Here is a 17,905-nt window from a genome sequence, read left to right on the forward strand (position 1 = left end):
ACTATATAATAAAGCATATTTCAGTTTTTAAAATTTCTTTATCCACTAAATTTGGGTCTCCTGAATCTGAAAATGATGTCAAAATTCTTACAACTCGTGTACATCATAATTTTATTGCAAAATTAAACTATGTAAATCTGCCTAATACGCCTAAATGTATGCAATTTCCCATGAAATAAGCACGAAATTCTACAATAAACGGTTTTACAAGCAAAAAACTATTATTACAATAATAGTTTTTTGCTTGTAAAACCGTTTATTGTAGAATTTCGTGCTTATTTCATGGGAAATTGCATACATTTAGGCGTATTAGGTACGATTTCAAAAATGAGTTCAGCAGTTCACACTGAAGCTAACACAACATGTTTAATACTCAAAGTTTACATGCAGGCTTAGCACCAACGGATTGTTTAGTACCGACATTTCCAACAGTATTGCTAACACCTTAAAAAACTGTGAATATTTCTATGCAAAACTGACCGTAATAAGAATGAAATAGTTCAAAACCATCATAAGACATCTATGAACTAGGAAACATGGAATGTCTGTGATTTCAACGAAGTATTGAGCATCCTTGAAAGGAAGTTCTTTTTGGTACCGACCTGATCAAATTCACCCCAGTGCAATTTGCCCCCGGATTACGGTATAGCTTATAGATACCTGGAAAAACTTTAAAGCAGAATAACTAGAGGAAAGATTCTGGATAGAATGTTTAAAAAAAATCCTCGGCCATTCCCATATCAATGACTGCTCAGAATATTTCCCAAAAGAGACCCGTCATGATTTCTGAGTTTTGCTGGAATATTTCGTACGAATTATAACTGGAATTCCTCTTAAATATTTATTTCTTCCGGTACTTTCAACATGTTCTTCTCTTCCTTACTGCGATTAATGCCAGAAAATCGCGAAAAGATTCTCCCTCACAGCCACAGCATTCGAAAAAATAACAATCACATATTCACTAGACTCTCGGCAAGTCTAAAAACATGCGAAGAAATATCGTGTTTCTGCAACCAACCTTGACAGTCGGTCAAACGGTTGTATCAACATAAGTCGGTTTGACTAACTTGGGGGCGGAGTCAATGCTGTCAAACCGTCTGAGCGTTTGTGGGCTGCATAACGTTCCACGTTCTGCCGGGTCCCTTGCCCGCCCGCGCTGCATTCTTCTCCTAAAGAACATGCCTACATTCCTCGTCGAACCAATCGTTCCATCGACTTCGTCCCACATACCCGACGTTGCTCTCAGCTGCATTGTTGATGGCTGCTTTTACTGTTCTCCAGCAGTCCTCAAAAAGGGCTTCATCCAGCACACTCTCTTCCGGTAATGCAGCCTCGAGGTGCTGCGCGTACGTAGTTGCGACATCCGGTTGCTTAAGCCGCTCTAAGTCATACCGGAGCGGCCGTCGGTACCGTACGTTGTTACGACGGAGAGTTTTGGGCGCAGTTTGAACATCACCAGATAATGGTCAGAGTCGATATTAGCGCCACGATTGGTCCTGACGTTGATAATGTCGGAGAAGTGCCGCCTATCAATCAGAACGTTTTCGATTTGTGATTCTGTCTGCAGTGGTGATCTCCTGAATTCCTTCTCCTGGCCAACCTGAGCATTTAGATAATCCTCCAATGAAGATTTTGACGTCGTGGCTCGGGCAGCTGTGGTACTTGTGTTCGAGCTGCGCGTGAAAAGTGTCTTTATTTTTATCGTATCAGTGCTTCCGGAGTGAGGGTTGTACACGTTTATTATGCTGAAGTTGATGAGCCGGCCTTTGACCCTCAACTTGCACATTCTCTCATTGATGGGCCACCATCTGATCACGCGCCTTTGCATATCACCCATCACTATAAAAGCTGTTACTAGCTCGTGTGTGTTGCCGAAGCTTTGGTAGATGGTATGTTTATCTCTATATGTACACACCATTGATCCCTTCCAACACACTTCCTGCAACGCTACGATGTCCACGGTCCTTCAGCACGTCGGCGAGTATGCGTGTCCTTTACGTCGCTGTGGTCTTCGCCTATACAGACAATTTTCAAGCGTGTGCACACTTAAATCAGAATGCCGATCTCAGTTGTGCAAATTTCGGTTGTAGTTTGTTTGCTGACATCTCAGTAAAAGTGACGTTTATTGTCAGCGGCACCCACAGATTGAATTGATTTGGTTGGTTTGAAAAACTTGATTTTTTTTTTGTCGGTTGTGTGTGTGTCTGGTTGCCATTGCGTTCCATGTTTGATGCGAAACGTTGAGCAGCAAAAGGCAACGAAATCACACAGCGACTTTCGGTTCGGTATGATCGGCTGCTATGGTGTCGAGGCTGTACATTTGGAAAATCAGATGGTAGCATGAGTACACACTCAGCTGAGCTCGCCTAATTTTCGTTCTTTTACCGACATCAGCATAGCTAAGCAGTCAGCAACTGAATTTTTACTGACATCTCAGCGAAAAAACAAATTTGTTTAACCCGTATAGGCCTGAGTGAAAGCAAAAATACTAAAACTCTGACCGCTCAGCGAATACTTCACGAATTGAAAAAAATCAGAGGGGGTTGTGTACAAGACACGACCGCATGACGTTAACTACGCCAAGTGATTTTTTGCATTTGAATTTTAGTCAAGTTAACGTCAAAAAAATTCTGTCCGTATACTGGCCCACATATCTAGTTCCTAAAAGTGGCCAAGGGATCTCGGGAATGTTCCTGTGGTCGGAGATATTCTGGTGCGTCACTGGGTCAGGTTGGGTAAAAAAGGGCTAGTTTTTGGGACACGCCAAGATGTTTTTATTTATTTGCAATGGCAATCATTTTAATTTGTATAAATCATTAATACCTGATAGTCAAAATTATAAATGAAGAGGTTAGCACTGTTTAGAATGTACTAGAAGTGGCCTCTCGGGCTTAATGCCCTTAAGAACCAGCTATAGATTTGTTGGATGCTAAACCGTTTCAATTCTCTAACAGTAGAGGTCAAACATAATAATTTACTGAAATACGTTCCCATAGCCTTGACACTTATGTTTAGATACAAATTGGCCACATAATTTGAAGGCATTCTGGGGACCCAAAATGGTTATTTCAAGGGTCAAACAAATGCAGGACACAAGGTTATACAGTTCAATCGTTTCTCGAAAGGTTTACGCTGCTTTTTTCTTAAAATTCCTTGTGGTCACATAATAGCTGATTCAGGAAATTATATGTTACTCGAAATATTCTCAGCTCCAGGGGCACAGAAGAACAGCACCTATTTCAGCCGACCGGACCCAGTAACCCACCTGAATAACTTCGGACACATGAACATTCCCGAAATCCTTTGGCCACTTTTAGAAACTAGATATGTGTGCCAGTATACTGACAAAAAATAATTTAAATCCGTGAAGTACTCGCTGAGCGGTGAGAGATTTAGTAATTTTTCTTTCACTCTGGCCTATACGGGTTAAAGCAGTACTCTCGGCTGCCGCTGACAACAAACAACAACACTTCTGCTGAGAGCTAACGAACTTTAACCGAGATTTGAACAGAGAGTGTGAGTGTATGCATTGGGTAGTGCACCTGCTTCAATCGAAGCACGATAATTTTTATTGTGCATCAATGCGATATTGACGCTAAAAATACATTATATGTAGTGCTGTAGTGATTATAGTGTCGGAATATAGTGAAAAATGCAGTACTAATGAATTGATATGATCTTCTTCTTCTTTTCTGGCGTTACGTCCCCACTGGGACAGAGTCTGCTTCTCAGCTTATTATTAACTAAGATCTTACTATGCCAATGACCATTTTTGCATGCGTATATCGTGTGACAGGAAGTCGAGAAAATTTCCAACCCGAAAAGATCCTCGACCGGTGGGATTCGAACCCATGACCCTCAGTTTGGTCTTGCTGAATAGCTGCGCGTTTACCGCTACGGCTATCTGGGCCCCCACAATTGATATGATAGTAGAAATGACTAATGAAATTGATATGATTGTAGAGAAATGCTGAGCATATTTTCTACAATTATTCCAGCCATCTTGCCTTAAGATTGATCATCTCTCACATCACAGTGGTGGTGCCGTAAGTAATGTATAGTCCAACGAGATTCTCTGAGAAAAAGTATCTGTGTAAATAAAATACATATTATATATTTTTTACTGTCTAGGTACATCTATAGTGAGCACGTTCTCACCTCAAATGAAAGCTGGTCGCTCTGCGTTACCAGCGACTTTCTAATTAATGTTTGTGGATTCACTTACAGATACATAGCGAATCTCTTATTCATCACGCTCGTTTTACCCTACGAACGTTTTTGTCATTTTCCATGTATGTTCTTCTCTAGACTACTCTAGAGAAGTCACATATCTATAGAGACTGCTCCAATGCTAGGACAGGACGTGACAGCTCCCGTTGTTTTTCAGTCGATAACCTTGACGATACTAAATCCAGTGTTACCATTATCCTTTTTCAACAAATCTTGTGATCAAATTTAAATATCAAGGCTCATAATTTGATTGTTTCTTGCTCGGTTTACTCATATAGTACAATAGAGGATGCTATATATAAAAAAAATCAGGATACAGTTCAAAACTGGCGATATTCTAGAGATAATTGACATAATTTTCATTATATTGGTTACAATTACGTTTTATTTTATTAATTTTCCATTGTAGGTGCACATGCTTTGTATTCAACATCGAATATATATAGATTTGAAACAAAAAAATTTCATAAAAATCTTCCAAACTTTTGATAAAAACTTTAATCTATGAACTAGCAACACGGCCGGGCTAGCAACAAAGTGCCCTGTTGTAATCTAACTCAACGATGTGAAAGTAGGCCTTTGCCAAAACGACCAATGGGAAGTGGTCATTTTTGACAGGCAATTGGTTTCGTTTTTGCACTGTGACCTGTCACGTCTTGTCTTAGCTCCAATGCAGCCACATGAACATTTTCAGCTATTCTGTATGAAGAATGGTCCACCTAGGATTTCTTGATATTTAAAATATTAAATTTCAAATATTTCAATTTTTCACCAATAGAATATTTAGAGGCATCCCCGGGGATCAAGTCTATGCAGTCTCTCCTAATACGATATTGGAGGATATATCCAGTCTCTCCGATATAACATGGGCTCCTATACATGTTGGAACCTCTGGGCGTTAAGTGCGAATGCCGAAAAAAAACTTCAGGTTTAGGTCAGCAGCCCCGTGAAAGACATCCGCGTTTGTTTATTCTGATATTGACGTGAGCGCTCCAGCGCAACCAAACCATTCCAGATTTGAAACAAACGGTTGATACTTACTCTAATCGACTATAAAAGTGATCGCATGGCTTATATTCTAACTATTATTGTGCTACATTTATTCTCAGATCCTTTTTTTTTTTAAATAACATTGTTAATTGTCATTTTTTATCAATTGTTGTTTTCTAGGTTGAACCGATTGAAAGGCAAAACAAACCTTTCAATCGGTTCAACATTGAAAACAACAATTAATAAAATTCAAGGTGAAGATGCATCGAAGCCAAACCCCAAATTTTCAAGAGCACAAATCTAGAGAACCAGACAGCGGTTTGAGATGAAAACTTAATGGATTGGCCACCACCAGCGTGCTACCAATCCATTAAGTTTTAAATTCAAAACACTGTCGGGTCCTCTAGATTTATACACTTGAAAATTTGGGGTTTGGCTTCGATGCATCTTCACCTTAAATAAGTAAACTATAAAAAAACTTACTTAATCCACTCCGTTAAGTTGAGCCAGTAGTAAATATTTCTAATTATTAAAACAGTAACAATTTTTTACTAGTTGAGAACAGTCTAGCCAACTTTTCAAACGTTTTTGTAGGATTTTTCTGTGCTATTGCGAAATTTTATTAAGGACTTTAACAAAATTTCGAATCAAGATTCCTCTTAGGGATTTAAAAAAAAAATGGCCCAGAGGTGGGTGCTGGGCTGCTTGGGCACGTCAGGAGTTAATCATCAATATTAACCTCCTTTTCCCGAGCAGCCTAGATAGCCGCGTAGTGTCGGTAGCGGTTGTTTCAACTGGTTAAGAATTAACACTATGGACTGCCTGTTCCGGTGGTAAAAGTCCACCTCACAGGTGACCTCTAATTTATGGTGTGATGCGTATCGTGCCTAAGAATGAATGGTTAGGGGGGTCTAAATAAAACCTAACCGCAAACGGAGCCTGTGGGGTACCAGGGCGCCCTCCACAGTATTGAGTCCTTCCTGTGCTACCCGGAGCAATGGTGCAGGTGACCTTGTGTTTCTCCGAGATAATCGACTGCCCTTCTTCAGTCTCTACCCTGAGGCTTAATAAGGGTGGGATTATGAATATGTTGACATTTAATTTAAATTATCACCTATATGGATTCGCATTATGCGTTTTACACAGTGTATTCTGTGCTCTTTCGCCTTTGGCGACTTTAAATAGATACCGATCTAGTTTTTTCGTTGCTGGTCTTTTTCGTGCTGAGATTGCAAAAAGCTTAATCCTGCGTAGTTTGGGTAGTGGCTGCGGTTAGATTAGCTTAGATCAATCTTCAGCATAAAAGAACAGCAACGATCAATCTTTGCAGACTCATGCAAAATGGTGCAGCCCAAGTGGCGCTAGTTCAAGAACCCTACTTTCGTAGAGGGAACTTCTATCTGGGTAACCTTGTGGACCCAGTTTTTTGCTATTTTCAGCAAACTTGAAATGGCAAACTCGCGCTCCATGCCCCGCGTGCTCGTTAATAAAGCAATCGTTGCTACACTCATTTCTGAGTTAACTACCAGAGATGTATGTGCTGTCACAATCGATGTTTCTGTTGGTGACCTCAACAGGAAATACGTCTATTGTTCGGTATATTTACCGCATGATGAACCATCTCCAACGGATGACTTCAAAAGAGTTGTCGTACACTGCGTAACAAAAGGCCTTCCGCTGATTGTGGGCAGTGATGCCAATGCTCATCACATCATCTGGGGCAGCTCAGATATCAATTTGAGAGGCTCCAGTCTGATGGAATACTTAAGTAGTACAGATCTTGGATTACTTAACATAGGCAATCGCCCAACCTTCATGGTATCTAATAGAGAAGAAGTGTTAGACATAACGCTCTGCTCGAATAGAATCAGTCACGAGTTGACGAATTGGCATGTATCAGATGAGGAATGATTATCTGATCATCGCTACATCTTCTATGAACATTCAAATGTAACTGCGCAGACTTTGCGTTTCAGAAATCCCCGGTCAGCAAACTGGGAACTCTATATTGAATTGGTTGCGACCAAATTTCATGGATATTCTCCGTCCATTGAAAATCCAAGTGATCTGGATGATGCCGTTGAAACTACAACATCCTACATTATGGAAGCTTTTGAAGAAGCATGTCCTCTGCGGTCTGTAAAGACTACAAGAGGGACCCCATGGTGGAATTCCGATCTGACTAGACTCAGGAAACAATGTAGAAGGAGTTGGAACAGACGCCGTTCAGCTGGATCAGAGTCGTTCAAGTCGGCTCGCAAGGCTTACAAGAAGGCTCTTCGTTCTGCTGAACGATTCGGCTGGAAAAACATTTGTACAAATGTTTCCAGTTTGAGTGAAGTCAGTAGGCTGAACAAAATCCTTGCAAAATCTAAGGATTTCCAAGTGAGCGAAATTCGCTTACCTAATGGTGACTTTACTTCTTCCGATGAAGAAGTTTTAGAATGTTTTTTCAATACACACTTCCCCGGATGTGTGGACATAGAATTTACGGATGAACCAAATGTCTTTTCATGTAGTTACGAGTCTCTGGCCTCGGCTAGCAGTATCGTAACTACTGAATCGATTCAATGGGCACTCAATAGTTTTGCTCCTTTCAAATCTCCAGGAGCGGATGGGGAGCGGATATCCTGTTCTGCTCCAAAAGGGATTTGAGTTTATAAAACATGTTTTGAAAAAGCTACTTGCAAGCATTTTTGCTACCGGGTACATTCCCAGATCCTGGCGTGATATTACTGTAAAGTTTATCCCAAAAGGAGGACGTGCGTCGTATGAAGGAGCGAAGAGTTTTAGACCAATCAGTCTGACCTCTTTTCTTCTGAAATGTCTGGAACGCATTATTGATCATCACATCCGTGATGTTTATTTGGCAAACATGCCTCTTCATGTGAATCAACATGCTTACCAATCTGGAAAGTTCACTGTGACTCTTTTACACAAAGTTGTATACGATATCGAGAAAGCATTCGCTCAGAAGCAATCCTGCTTGGGTGTTTTCTAGGATATTGAGGGTGCCTTTGATAACGTGTCTTTCGATGCCATATTGGAAGCCGCACGAAACCATGGGCTACCTACCATGACCCCACAGTTATGGATCAAATAGTGTGGTGTCCAACCTATAAAATTCAATAGAACGACATGGAAAACGTAAAATTGTAATTTAAAAGCATGAATTAAATGGTTTCAAATTGGAACTTCGGTTAGTAAACTGTATTGAGTGTAATATTTACACATGATTGCATAAAATTAAAAATTGTAGCGGTTTCTGAAAACCATATTATGGATCAATTTCCATATTATGGATCAAATAGTGACATATTACGGATCAGTGCACAAAATCAAGAGATTTTCAACTCAACGCATCTGTATTGCATGCTTTGGCGAAAGGTAACAATGTGTCACATATAACTGCAAAAAATAGCAGTGTTAGAGCTGGAAACAAGGGTTAAATGCCTTTCTTTGTGATACTGCATTGTAGTAACTGGGACATGAACTGTTTTCGCTCCACACCAAGTTTTCCACCCATTTTTGTCTGCTAAAAATGAAATTTACAAACCTTTATATTTTATTAGTTTTATCCTAAGTGCTATTGTCTAAAAATGTCGAATCCAATGCTTAAAATGGCAGAAATCTACATTATTTGGAAGTGATCCATAACCGTGGTAAACAATCATATCTTAGTCCATATTATGGATCACTAGTTAGAAGTGCTAATATTCGGTATTTAGAATCAACAATCAAGAAAAATGTTTTTCAAAGATGAATTCATACTAAATCTAATCGAACGAGCATGTGTTATGCAATAATATTTGAATTTTATCACCTGTGAGAGCTTATGAATGCTGACGGCACTTCTTACAGAAAACGACCAGATGATGATAGCTGTGTGGCACAAACTAAACATTTGTCAAATACATCGGTATTTTGCAGTTGAATGTTGTGCTTAACATCACAAATGGTAGAAGACAACTTGTATAATATGGGAAAAATATGTTTTACGTCAACGTTTATGTTTTGAGCGAGTTATCCGATGTTGAACGCAAAAGTGATCCGTCACTGTGGGTGATCCGTAACTGTGTGGGCATGGTACAATGATTACCAATTGGATTCATCAAATGCTCAAAAACCGACATCTCTTCTCGACATTGCGTCGAGCAGCAATTCGAAAATTAAGTGTTTGCGGATGCCCCTAAGGGGGAGTCTTGTCACCACTTTTGTGGAATCTCGTTGTTGCAGTTTTCCATGCATAATTGCAGTTTTCCAACTTATGGATTTGCCGACGACTATCTAGCTCTGATAGTTGGTATGTGCATAAGCACCCTATTCGACCTGATGCAAAGTGCTCTTCAGGTAGTCGAGAGTTGGTGTCGCCAATATGGCCTTTCGGTTAACCCGAATAAAACATCTATTGTTCTGTTTACGGAAAGACGAAACCGCGATGGAATTCGACCTTTACGTCTTATTGGCACTGAGATTAATGTGACTGTTCAAGTAAAGTATGTCGGAGTCATTCTAGATTCCAAACTTTCATGGACACCTCATATTGATTTCAGAGTCAAAAAAGCTTGCATGGCCTTCGGTCAATGCCGGCGAGCCTTTGGTAAAACTTGGGGCCTCAAACCCAAATATATCAAATGGATTTACACAACAGTTGATCGACCAATATTGGCATATGGATGTCTTGTGTGGTGGTAAAAGGGCGAAGTGAGAACAATCCAATCAAAATTGGGCCATCTCCAAAGTATGTGCTTGATGGCGATGTCTGGTGCGTTCTCTACAACTCCCACAGCAGCGCTTGAGGCTATTTTCGACGTTGCGCCACTACACATATATCTTAAACAAGAAGCACTTTCTTGCTCTTACCGATTATGGGTACTGGATCTACTGGAGAAAAATCCAGTGGATCGTAGATCTACACACACTTCGTTGTTTCCACTTTTGGTGAATTGGGACAAAATTGTCCTTGCTCCAAGTGATCTCACAATTGCTTGTAACTTTCCTTACAGGACATTTATCACACAATTCCCTTCACGGGAAGAGTGGACGTCTGGCTATTTGGAAAGAAGTATATCAAACAATATAGTATGTTACACTGATGGCTCTCTTCTTGAAGGTAGAGCTGGTGCAGGAGTATATTCTCGTGAGCTAAGGCTGAATCAGTTTTACTCACTTGGTAGAAACTGCACCGTTTTACAGGCGGAAATATTTGCTCTTACGTGTGGAGTGCAATCAACAGTGCGTAATGGGTAAAGTCATAAACTTCTGTTCAGATAGTCAGGCTGCTATAAAAGCTCTTGCTTCGGCCAACTTAAGGTCGAAGCTTGTTATCGCATGTCGAACTCAAATTGAGGAACTGAATTCAGTCAACTCTGTAAACCTTGTATGGGTACCTGGCCATTCTTACATCGCTGGAAATGAATTGGCTGATGAGCTAGCTCGCGATGGAGCATCGCATGACTTCATTGGCCCTGAGCCGGCTATTCCAATTTCAAAGTGCTGGGTGAAGCTTCAGATAAACTCTTGGGCGGCAACTCAGCACAAGCAATATTGGAATAGTTTGGAGTCGTGTCGTCAAACAAAATTTTACATTACTGAGCCATCTCCTAAGGTGGCGAAGTATTCAACAAATCTGTCAAAGCAGAATGGCAGTCTCTTGGTCAGAGCGTCGACAGGCCACTGCCGACTCAACTATCACATGGCAAATATTCAGCGTGCTGACTCATTTGTGTGTGATAGTTGTGACTCCGATTATGGAACTTCGTATCACCTGATATGTAACTGTTCAGTTTTTTCGCAAATGCGATTCCAATTACCGTAATCCGGGGTATCATTGATCAGCGGGGTAAAATTGATCGAAATGACTCACCTTATCAAGAGTTTGTATAATCATTTATTGATGAAACATTTTCAAATCATGAACGGTGCTTCTGTTTCTTATATTCATAAGCTAATAAAAGTTAATGTTTTTGTAAAAATTGCGTTTACCTTATGCGTGAATTTGTCAACTTTTCGAAATAATTATTTGAATTGTTAAGGATGACACTACCGAAGATTCATGTCTCACATGAGTTCTGCAAACGATATAAGCATGCAAAATGTGGTTCTTACTAAAAATGACATCGCCGAAAACGATTCCGTTGTCAAAACTTTTATAAGTACCGTAATTTCGGGTGAAATTGATCACTTTTCACTGTTTTCCATGTCTGTTTTCTATGATGTTGCAAATTTCAAACAACTTAATGCAGGAAAACAAGTACGACGGTGAGGCTCATTGGTTTATATACTCAAATTTTCATACAGTTGTGATTTTAGTGCTGAAAATCGTCTCTAAAATAAAAAATCAAGGAATTCCATTTCGGGGTGAAATTGATCACCTGTCAAAACAATTATTGTTAGTTTTGAAAACAATTTAACTTATTTAATTTGGGCCTCCTGAATCCAAATATGCTTGCCAAATTCTTAACAATGCAATATTTTTGAAAATAATAAACAATTAATTTTCAACAATACCGCAGAAAACGCCTAAATGTAGGCAATTTCCGAAGAAATCTTCTGAAATCCATAAAAAATTCAATTATTACAACAAAATGAACAAATTGGTACGAATTTTGATGATGAAATTCGTTTTGGGGATATATTTCCAGCATCCTTACAAATTTTCAGGTTTACACCATGTTCAAATCCTTGTTTAAAACTATAAGTTTATTGATGTCTGGCAATACCACACAAAACACGATTATGGAATTTTGTATTATTTTCATAGAAAAAAACATTCCTTAACACAAAAAGCTTCACAACATGCAATTCGACAATAGTAAAGACGAACAACGTTCACTTACATAGGTTGCATTGATTTCTGTGCTCTATTAGAGGGAAATAAAATCGTGTGACACAGTGATCAATTTCACCCTACTGATCAATTTCACCCGAATTTACGGTATGCTCAATTAGGCAACATTACTGAATTACTGTTAGCAATGTAAAATTCTCATAGGAAATTGCCTACCTTTAGGCGTATTCCGCGGTTCGAGGTGTTTTTAATTTTAAAATAGCTCAAAAAGTAAATGACTTGTAAGCGTTTGGTCTTCATATTCGGCTTCAGGGGCCATGATTTAAGTAAGTAACGATATTTTCAGTATTACCGAACGTTGTTTATATAGGTGATCAATGTTACCCCATATCAACTAAATCAAAAAATCGCCTAAAACATTTTTTTAACATGCTCAAATCTTTCAATAAACAAAATACAGTATATAGTCTCGAGCTATAGGTGTCAGTACTTGTTTTAAAAATATAAAACCTGCAACATTTGCATTTTCAAACGAAATATTGAAGAAACATTCAGAAAAATGATCAATGTTACCCCGGATTACGGTACTTGGTAAACACTTATTAAGTGAAACTGAATTCAGAAGCCTGAATCTTCAGGATATTATGTTATTCTTAACCCGCTGTGGTAATGAGCTATAGGCTCTCTTTGCGCTCATGCGTTTTGCAGTGCCCTTTTTAGGGCAACCCATTGTGGTATGGAGCTACATGCTCTCATTTCGCTTATGCGATCTTCCCTCTTCAAGAGATCCCACTCCTAGTTCCTCACATCTTTCCCTTCCCTTTCCTCTCCCATCGGGTAGATGATGAAATAAGCTCAAATATGGCGATGGCACAAATCTCCCAACTGGTGGGAGCCGGCCTTCTGATACCTGATACCTGTGCTATTGCGAAATTTTATTAACGACTTTAACAAAATTTCTAGTCAAAAATTTCAAATCAAGATTCCTTGAGATTCCTCCTAGGGAATTTTAAAAAAATTGGCCCAGTGGTGCAGAATGACTTCAGGAATCGAGCCCTGTGCTCAGATTTGATGGACAATTTTCTTTCATAATAACGGTCTGTCGGGGCACCGTGAGTACGTGTTCTTACTAATTAAATGTAGTATGTTTCATAAAGTCATTATGGAGTTTGCTAAAAATACTTTGAGCTCAATCTGGGTCATCCAAGAACTTCATGAAATGTAGGTCATGTGTACGAACATAATTTGGAAAGTATTGAAGAATTTTGAATCTAGTACATACCCAGACATGTATGAGTAACACTTCGGAACACATTTTTATCTCGAGCACCAAAATACCATTATTATCTTACTTTAGAGTTGCTGAATCCATTGCCGTTTCCAAAAATATCAGTGCACGTCTTGTTTTTGAGATATTGACTGTAGAAAATGCAGAATTTAACGGTTTCAGCCAACATGCATGCAAGTTTACCAGCTTGTATGGCAATTTATTTGCTTATTTTGCCACAGAATTCAAACTTCATGTGTTATACAATACTTACCAACAATGTGTGTTAAACAACACTCAGCAACAATTTTGCTCAGAAATTATTGAACGAAGTACACCCGATTCTGTTTTTGCACGGGGGATATGTACCGTGCAAAAAAAGTTTTCAGTTCAAAATTTAAAAAACCAAGCAAAAAAAGTAAATGGTGTTTCATGCAAAAATAAGGTTTTGGCGGAAAAAAATGTATGGAAACTTTTTTTGCACGGCCGTGTAAAAAAAATCCGTGCAAAAACAGAATCGGGTGTAGCTGATTAAATCTAATAAAACATTGCTCGTTTAATATACAACTGCATATGGTTCTAATATTCCATGGAGTCCTTGAAGAACCAAGACCATTTGGTCGGCGTTAAGTCAGAGTAGACCAAGTACAGAAATAGGTAAAATTGGATTATTCTTCCATTAGATGCAAAATTACCTTTCCTTCATTTGACTTTGTTCAGATTTGATGAATGCTGTAAACTGTGAAAGACATGTAACAAATTTATTTTGGATGATCAATACAAATCGGTAATAGTATACAGTTAGCGTGGACCAAGTGCTTCTTACCATAACAGCGAAAATTATCAGCGCGCTGAGTAATGCGAGGAAATGAAAAACATTTCAAGTGGTTTGTCAGATTTTGTTGCAATCAAATGATTATTCGTCTCATCCATCAATAGAGATTCCTAAATATTACATTTTTTTGACCACTTGATCATATAAGGTACCGTGGGGTAAGTGGATACAGAAAAATCAATAGTCAACTTCTTTGTTATGTACAGCTAACGTGAATTATGTAATTCAAACTTTTTTCTGTGGATAACAAATGAGGGACTAATTTGAAGTATAAATCATCGATTATTTCGATTTTTCTGATTGTTATGTATCGAATATGAGGGACTTGAATATTTGCGCCAAATGATCCACTTGCCCCATCATTTTACCGATGTAGAAAAATACTAAGTGTAAGATTTTAAGCCCATTGTTATCAAAATATGAATAACGTCACTTGGTCCACTCTGAGTTAACGTCGACCATCTGTAAAAATCAATACATTACTTCGTTTACCGAAATGAATGGTTGAGAGATCATACCAGAACTGAATACCATCAATAGACCACTGGTTAAGCTTGTAACTTCAAAGACAAATATTTCATGAAGTCCTTGTGTGACCAAGGACATCTGTACTAATACAATAGAAAATCGGTATACTAATTCGATGGCTTAAGAGTATATGCCATAAGTCAAAATGATCAATATTCAACTGCTTACGCTTGTAGATCTCAAGGTCTATAGGGTGCTAGATCCTATACTTGGCTTTTTTGGTTCACTTCGGCAATGGATTTTATTTTTTTAAACTACTGAGCTCATATTTGATCACAATATGCGTCGTGTAGAGGTGCTTCTTACAGCAAAGTATTAGACAATTCGGCCGAGAAAAAAAAACCCATGTTGAAGTGAATCATAGACGTACCCAAGTAGCCTGCACTCTACTCCATTAAGTTCTTGTAGGGTCAAGAATGACGGTATCAAGCAAAATCAAAATTCTATGTTTACTTAAGTGCAAGTGTCTAATTTCAAAACTATCTGTACCATATTAAAAACCATCAAGAGATTGCTAATTACATCAGTAGGTTGAGGGTACTTATTTCAGGAAGTTTTCCGATAAACTAGAACAACTATTGCACTCACTGAGTTATCTGTAAGAAAATTTGTGGAAAGCATCCCCTACGGCTAGGTTATTGCTGAACATTGGACACTTTCAAATGTCATTGAATGCTGACGAAATTCGAATGGCGCAAGTTTGTTAAGTGTATGAATAGGCTGAATGAATGAATGTTTCTTTCATGTTTTTCGTTTTCTTTCAATCCTCAGAATGAATCACATCCTCTAGAAAACGATGATGATGAAGTAATTCTGGTTATTTGCCCATCAAATTATTATTCGATAACGAGCATTGATCTTTTCTTTTTCTCGCCTTATAAATATCAAACAATGTCAATCAATCGCACATACAAAAACAAAAAATCTCTTCGATCGCCTCGCCAGGAGTAGCACCTCAACGGCAGCAGCGGCTTTCGCAATCGCTACCTCAGCTTCCAGCAACCCTAGGGACGAGCCCCCCGAAGTGGAAGCTAGGAACCGAAAAGAATCCGTTGTCAGCTCCCCTGCTACGATGCGCGTGCTGAACGTTCTGCGCCACTGGGTTTCCAAACACTTCCAGGACTTTGAGCAGGATGCAACTCTACGCTCGCAGACGATAGCCTTCCTGGACGACATCACGTGCAGTCCGAACTTATTGCCAACCGAGCATCGAGCTGCATCCCAACTGCTGAGGCTGCTGTGCCGCGATGACATCGATAGTGGGAAACTCCATCTGGAGTCGTTGCTGATGCCACCGCAGGTAATTGATGCACTTGGATATCCTTTTACGATTGTTCTTTATACGACAGTTTGTTTTATAACCCTTTTTTTACGACATAAATTTGAATTAGTGACAGGTTTGAGGATAAGTAGCCCGTCATTCGTTTTGGCAACAATGATGACTTTTCAGCTTGCATTTCAAAGTGATAAAACTCAGTCTTGATAGTTTATATTGACTTGAAAAAAGTATCATTGTACGCGCTAACATGCATAAAGTATGCTGATACTTTTTTAGCTGTGTCAGTGCAAAACCAACTGATTATCTTTGATTCAAAATCGTGAGATGAATTAGCAACAATCATCAACGACGCGTACAAATTTCAATGACGGCCTACTTCGCCTTAACAAATAGTCAACATCTTCACAAGGTATCGAATAAGACAGCCATGATGTATCGCAAAATTGTTGTGAAATCTCTTAAGATCTTCTTAAGCTATCGTGTTGTTAGAAGGCATTACATTTCGATTGAATTCAAATAAATCTTAATAAATTGGAAAACTAGATGAAACAGTTGTTTGTCCAATGATGATGGACTGTACAACAATTAGGAAATATGACGATTAGGAAATTAGGCAATAAAGTACGGGAGAGTATCTTTGACTTCCCTGGAGTTTAATGTTTTTGATTTTTACCGGTATTCTTTAACGATGACGATTATCGACGACATTAGAATCCAAACTGTTTGCTTGACCTAGCTACGAAAAAAAAATCAATTCTAATCCTTTCCACAGACTCCGAGCAAGGAGAGCATAGAGACTCTTTCGGCGTTGGAAATAGCGGAACAAATGACGTACCTGGATCATCAAATATTTCTGGCCATTCGAAGCGAGTAAGTTTTTCCCGTTCGGGTGCACAATCGAAGTTGCTCGAAAACTTGGAACAGAAACACATTCCAGCAGCCAACTTAATTAACCTTTTTCCCCCCATTTCCCGTTCACCAGGGAATTTCTCGGTCAAGCGTGGATGAAATCTGACAAGAAGTCACGTGCAGAACATATCATTCTTATGACGAAGCGATTCAACGACGGTTCTCGACTGGTTTGCTCGGAGATAGTTTCGAGGTGAGTGAATATGTGTGGGAGGAGTAAGGAACGGGGGCACGGTGTGTCTGAAACCGTTATAAACGAACTAAAATGTTAACCAACTCGGCATCCATCAATCAAAATATATATTATTCGAGCGTCTTTTCCGTGAATTTTTAAAATATTTTGACAAATAATCTCATAATTACAATATTCTCTAACGGTGCATCATTATCAATGTACAGACCAATCATCACGTTTGTATTAAGCATTTAAAAAATATTGTATCGAAGCATCTTCTAATTTTTCAATTAATGTCATTCTGTGTTTTATTTCCATCAAGAACAGTCTTTAAATTCAAGTTCCCTTAAGCTCTTCCATTTCAAGAAGGTTATGGGCTCGACCTGAGCATACAACTGCCTCCTGAAGTTTGCTTGTAGTGTTTCGGGAAGAACCATAAGTTGTGGAATTGCAATAGTTCCGACAGTAGTAAGATGTGCAGAAAATGCGGCACCGTAGCCCATAGGGCAAGCGATTGTAAGCAGGTCGCCAAGTGTCTGATATGTGGACCCAAATGTTCGGGCACAAATCAACGGCGTGTTCTATTGCAGTTGTTACGCGCCCTCAAGATTATCGATTGAGGATTTTTCTCACATGGTCGACAGAATAATAGCCGAACTAGCTAATCAGCAGGCAGTAGTGATACCTGTTGACTTTAATGCATGGGCAGTAGATTATTTCACAAAAATTGAAATGTCTGGGATTCAGCCAGTCACCCCTTAGTCCTGATTGCAATACTAAAACAAACTATCAGACAAAATTTCATCCAATTTGGAGAAGATTAGGAGGTGCCTCAGGTCGAATTTGTGTTTTTTGGCTATGTTTTACATTCAAAAAATTCTAAAGAGAATTTGGAAAACGAA

At 39.0% G+C, this 17,905-nt stretch overlaps 1 protein-coding gene across 6 annotated transcripts in view; it reads left to right on the forward strand.

The window, feature by feature from the left end:
* The window catches only part of LOC5574550 (ras-specific guanine nucleotide-releasing factor 2), a 714,561-nt gene that overhangs the window by 235,908 nt on the left and 460,748 nt on the right, over positions 1-17,905 (forward strand). For all 6 annotated transcript variants that reach the window (XM_021850760.1, XM_021850761.1, XM_021850764.1 and 3 more), the window contains 3 exons: positions 15,586-15,940; positions 16,692-16,789; positions 16,902-17,021. In XM_021850760.1, coding sequence (XP_021706452.1) covers positions 15,586-15,940; positions 16,692-16,789; positions 16,902-17,021 — 573 coding nt within the window. The remainder of the gene's footprint in view (positions 1-15,585; positions 15,941-16,691; positions 16,790-16,901; positions 17,022-17,905) is intronic.

The sequence above is a fragment of the Aedes aegypti genome, chromosome 3, assembly GCF_002204515.2.
Source record: "Aedes aegypti strain LVP_AGWG chromosome 3, AaegL5.0 Primary Assembly, whole genome shotgun sequence".
In the NCBI taxonomy this organism is placed as follows: domain Eukaryota; kingdom Metazoa; phylum Arthropoda; class Insecta; order Diptera; family Culicidae; genus Aedes; species Aedes aegypti.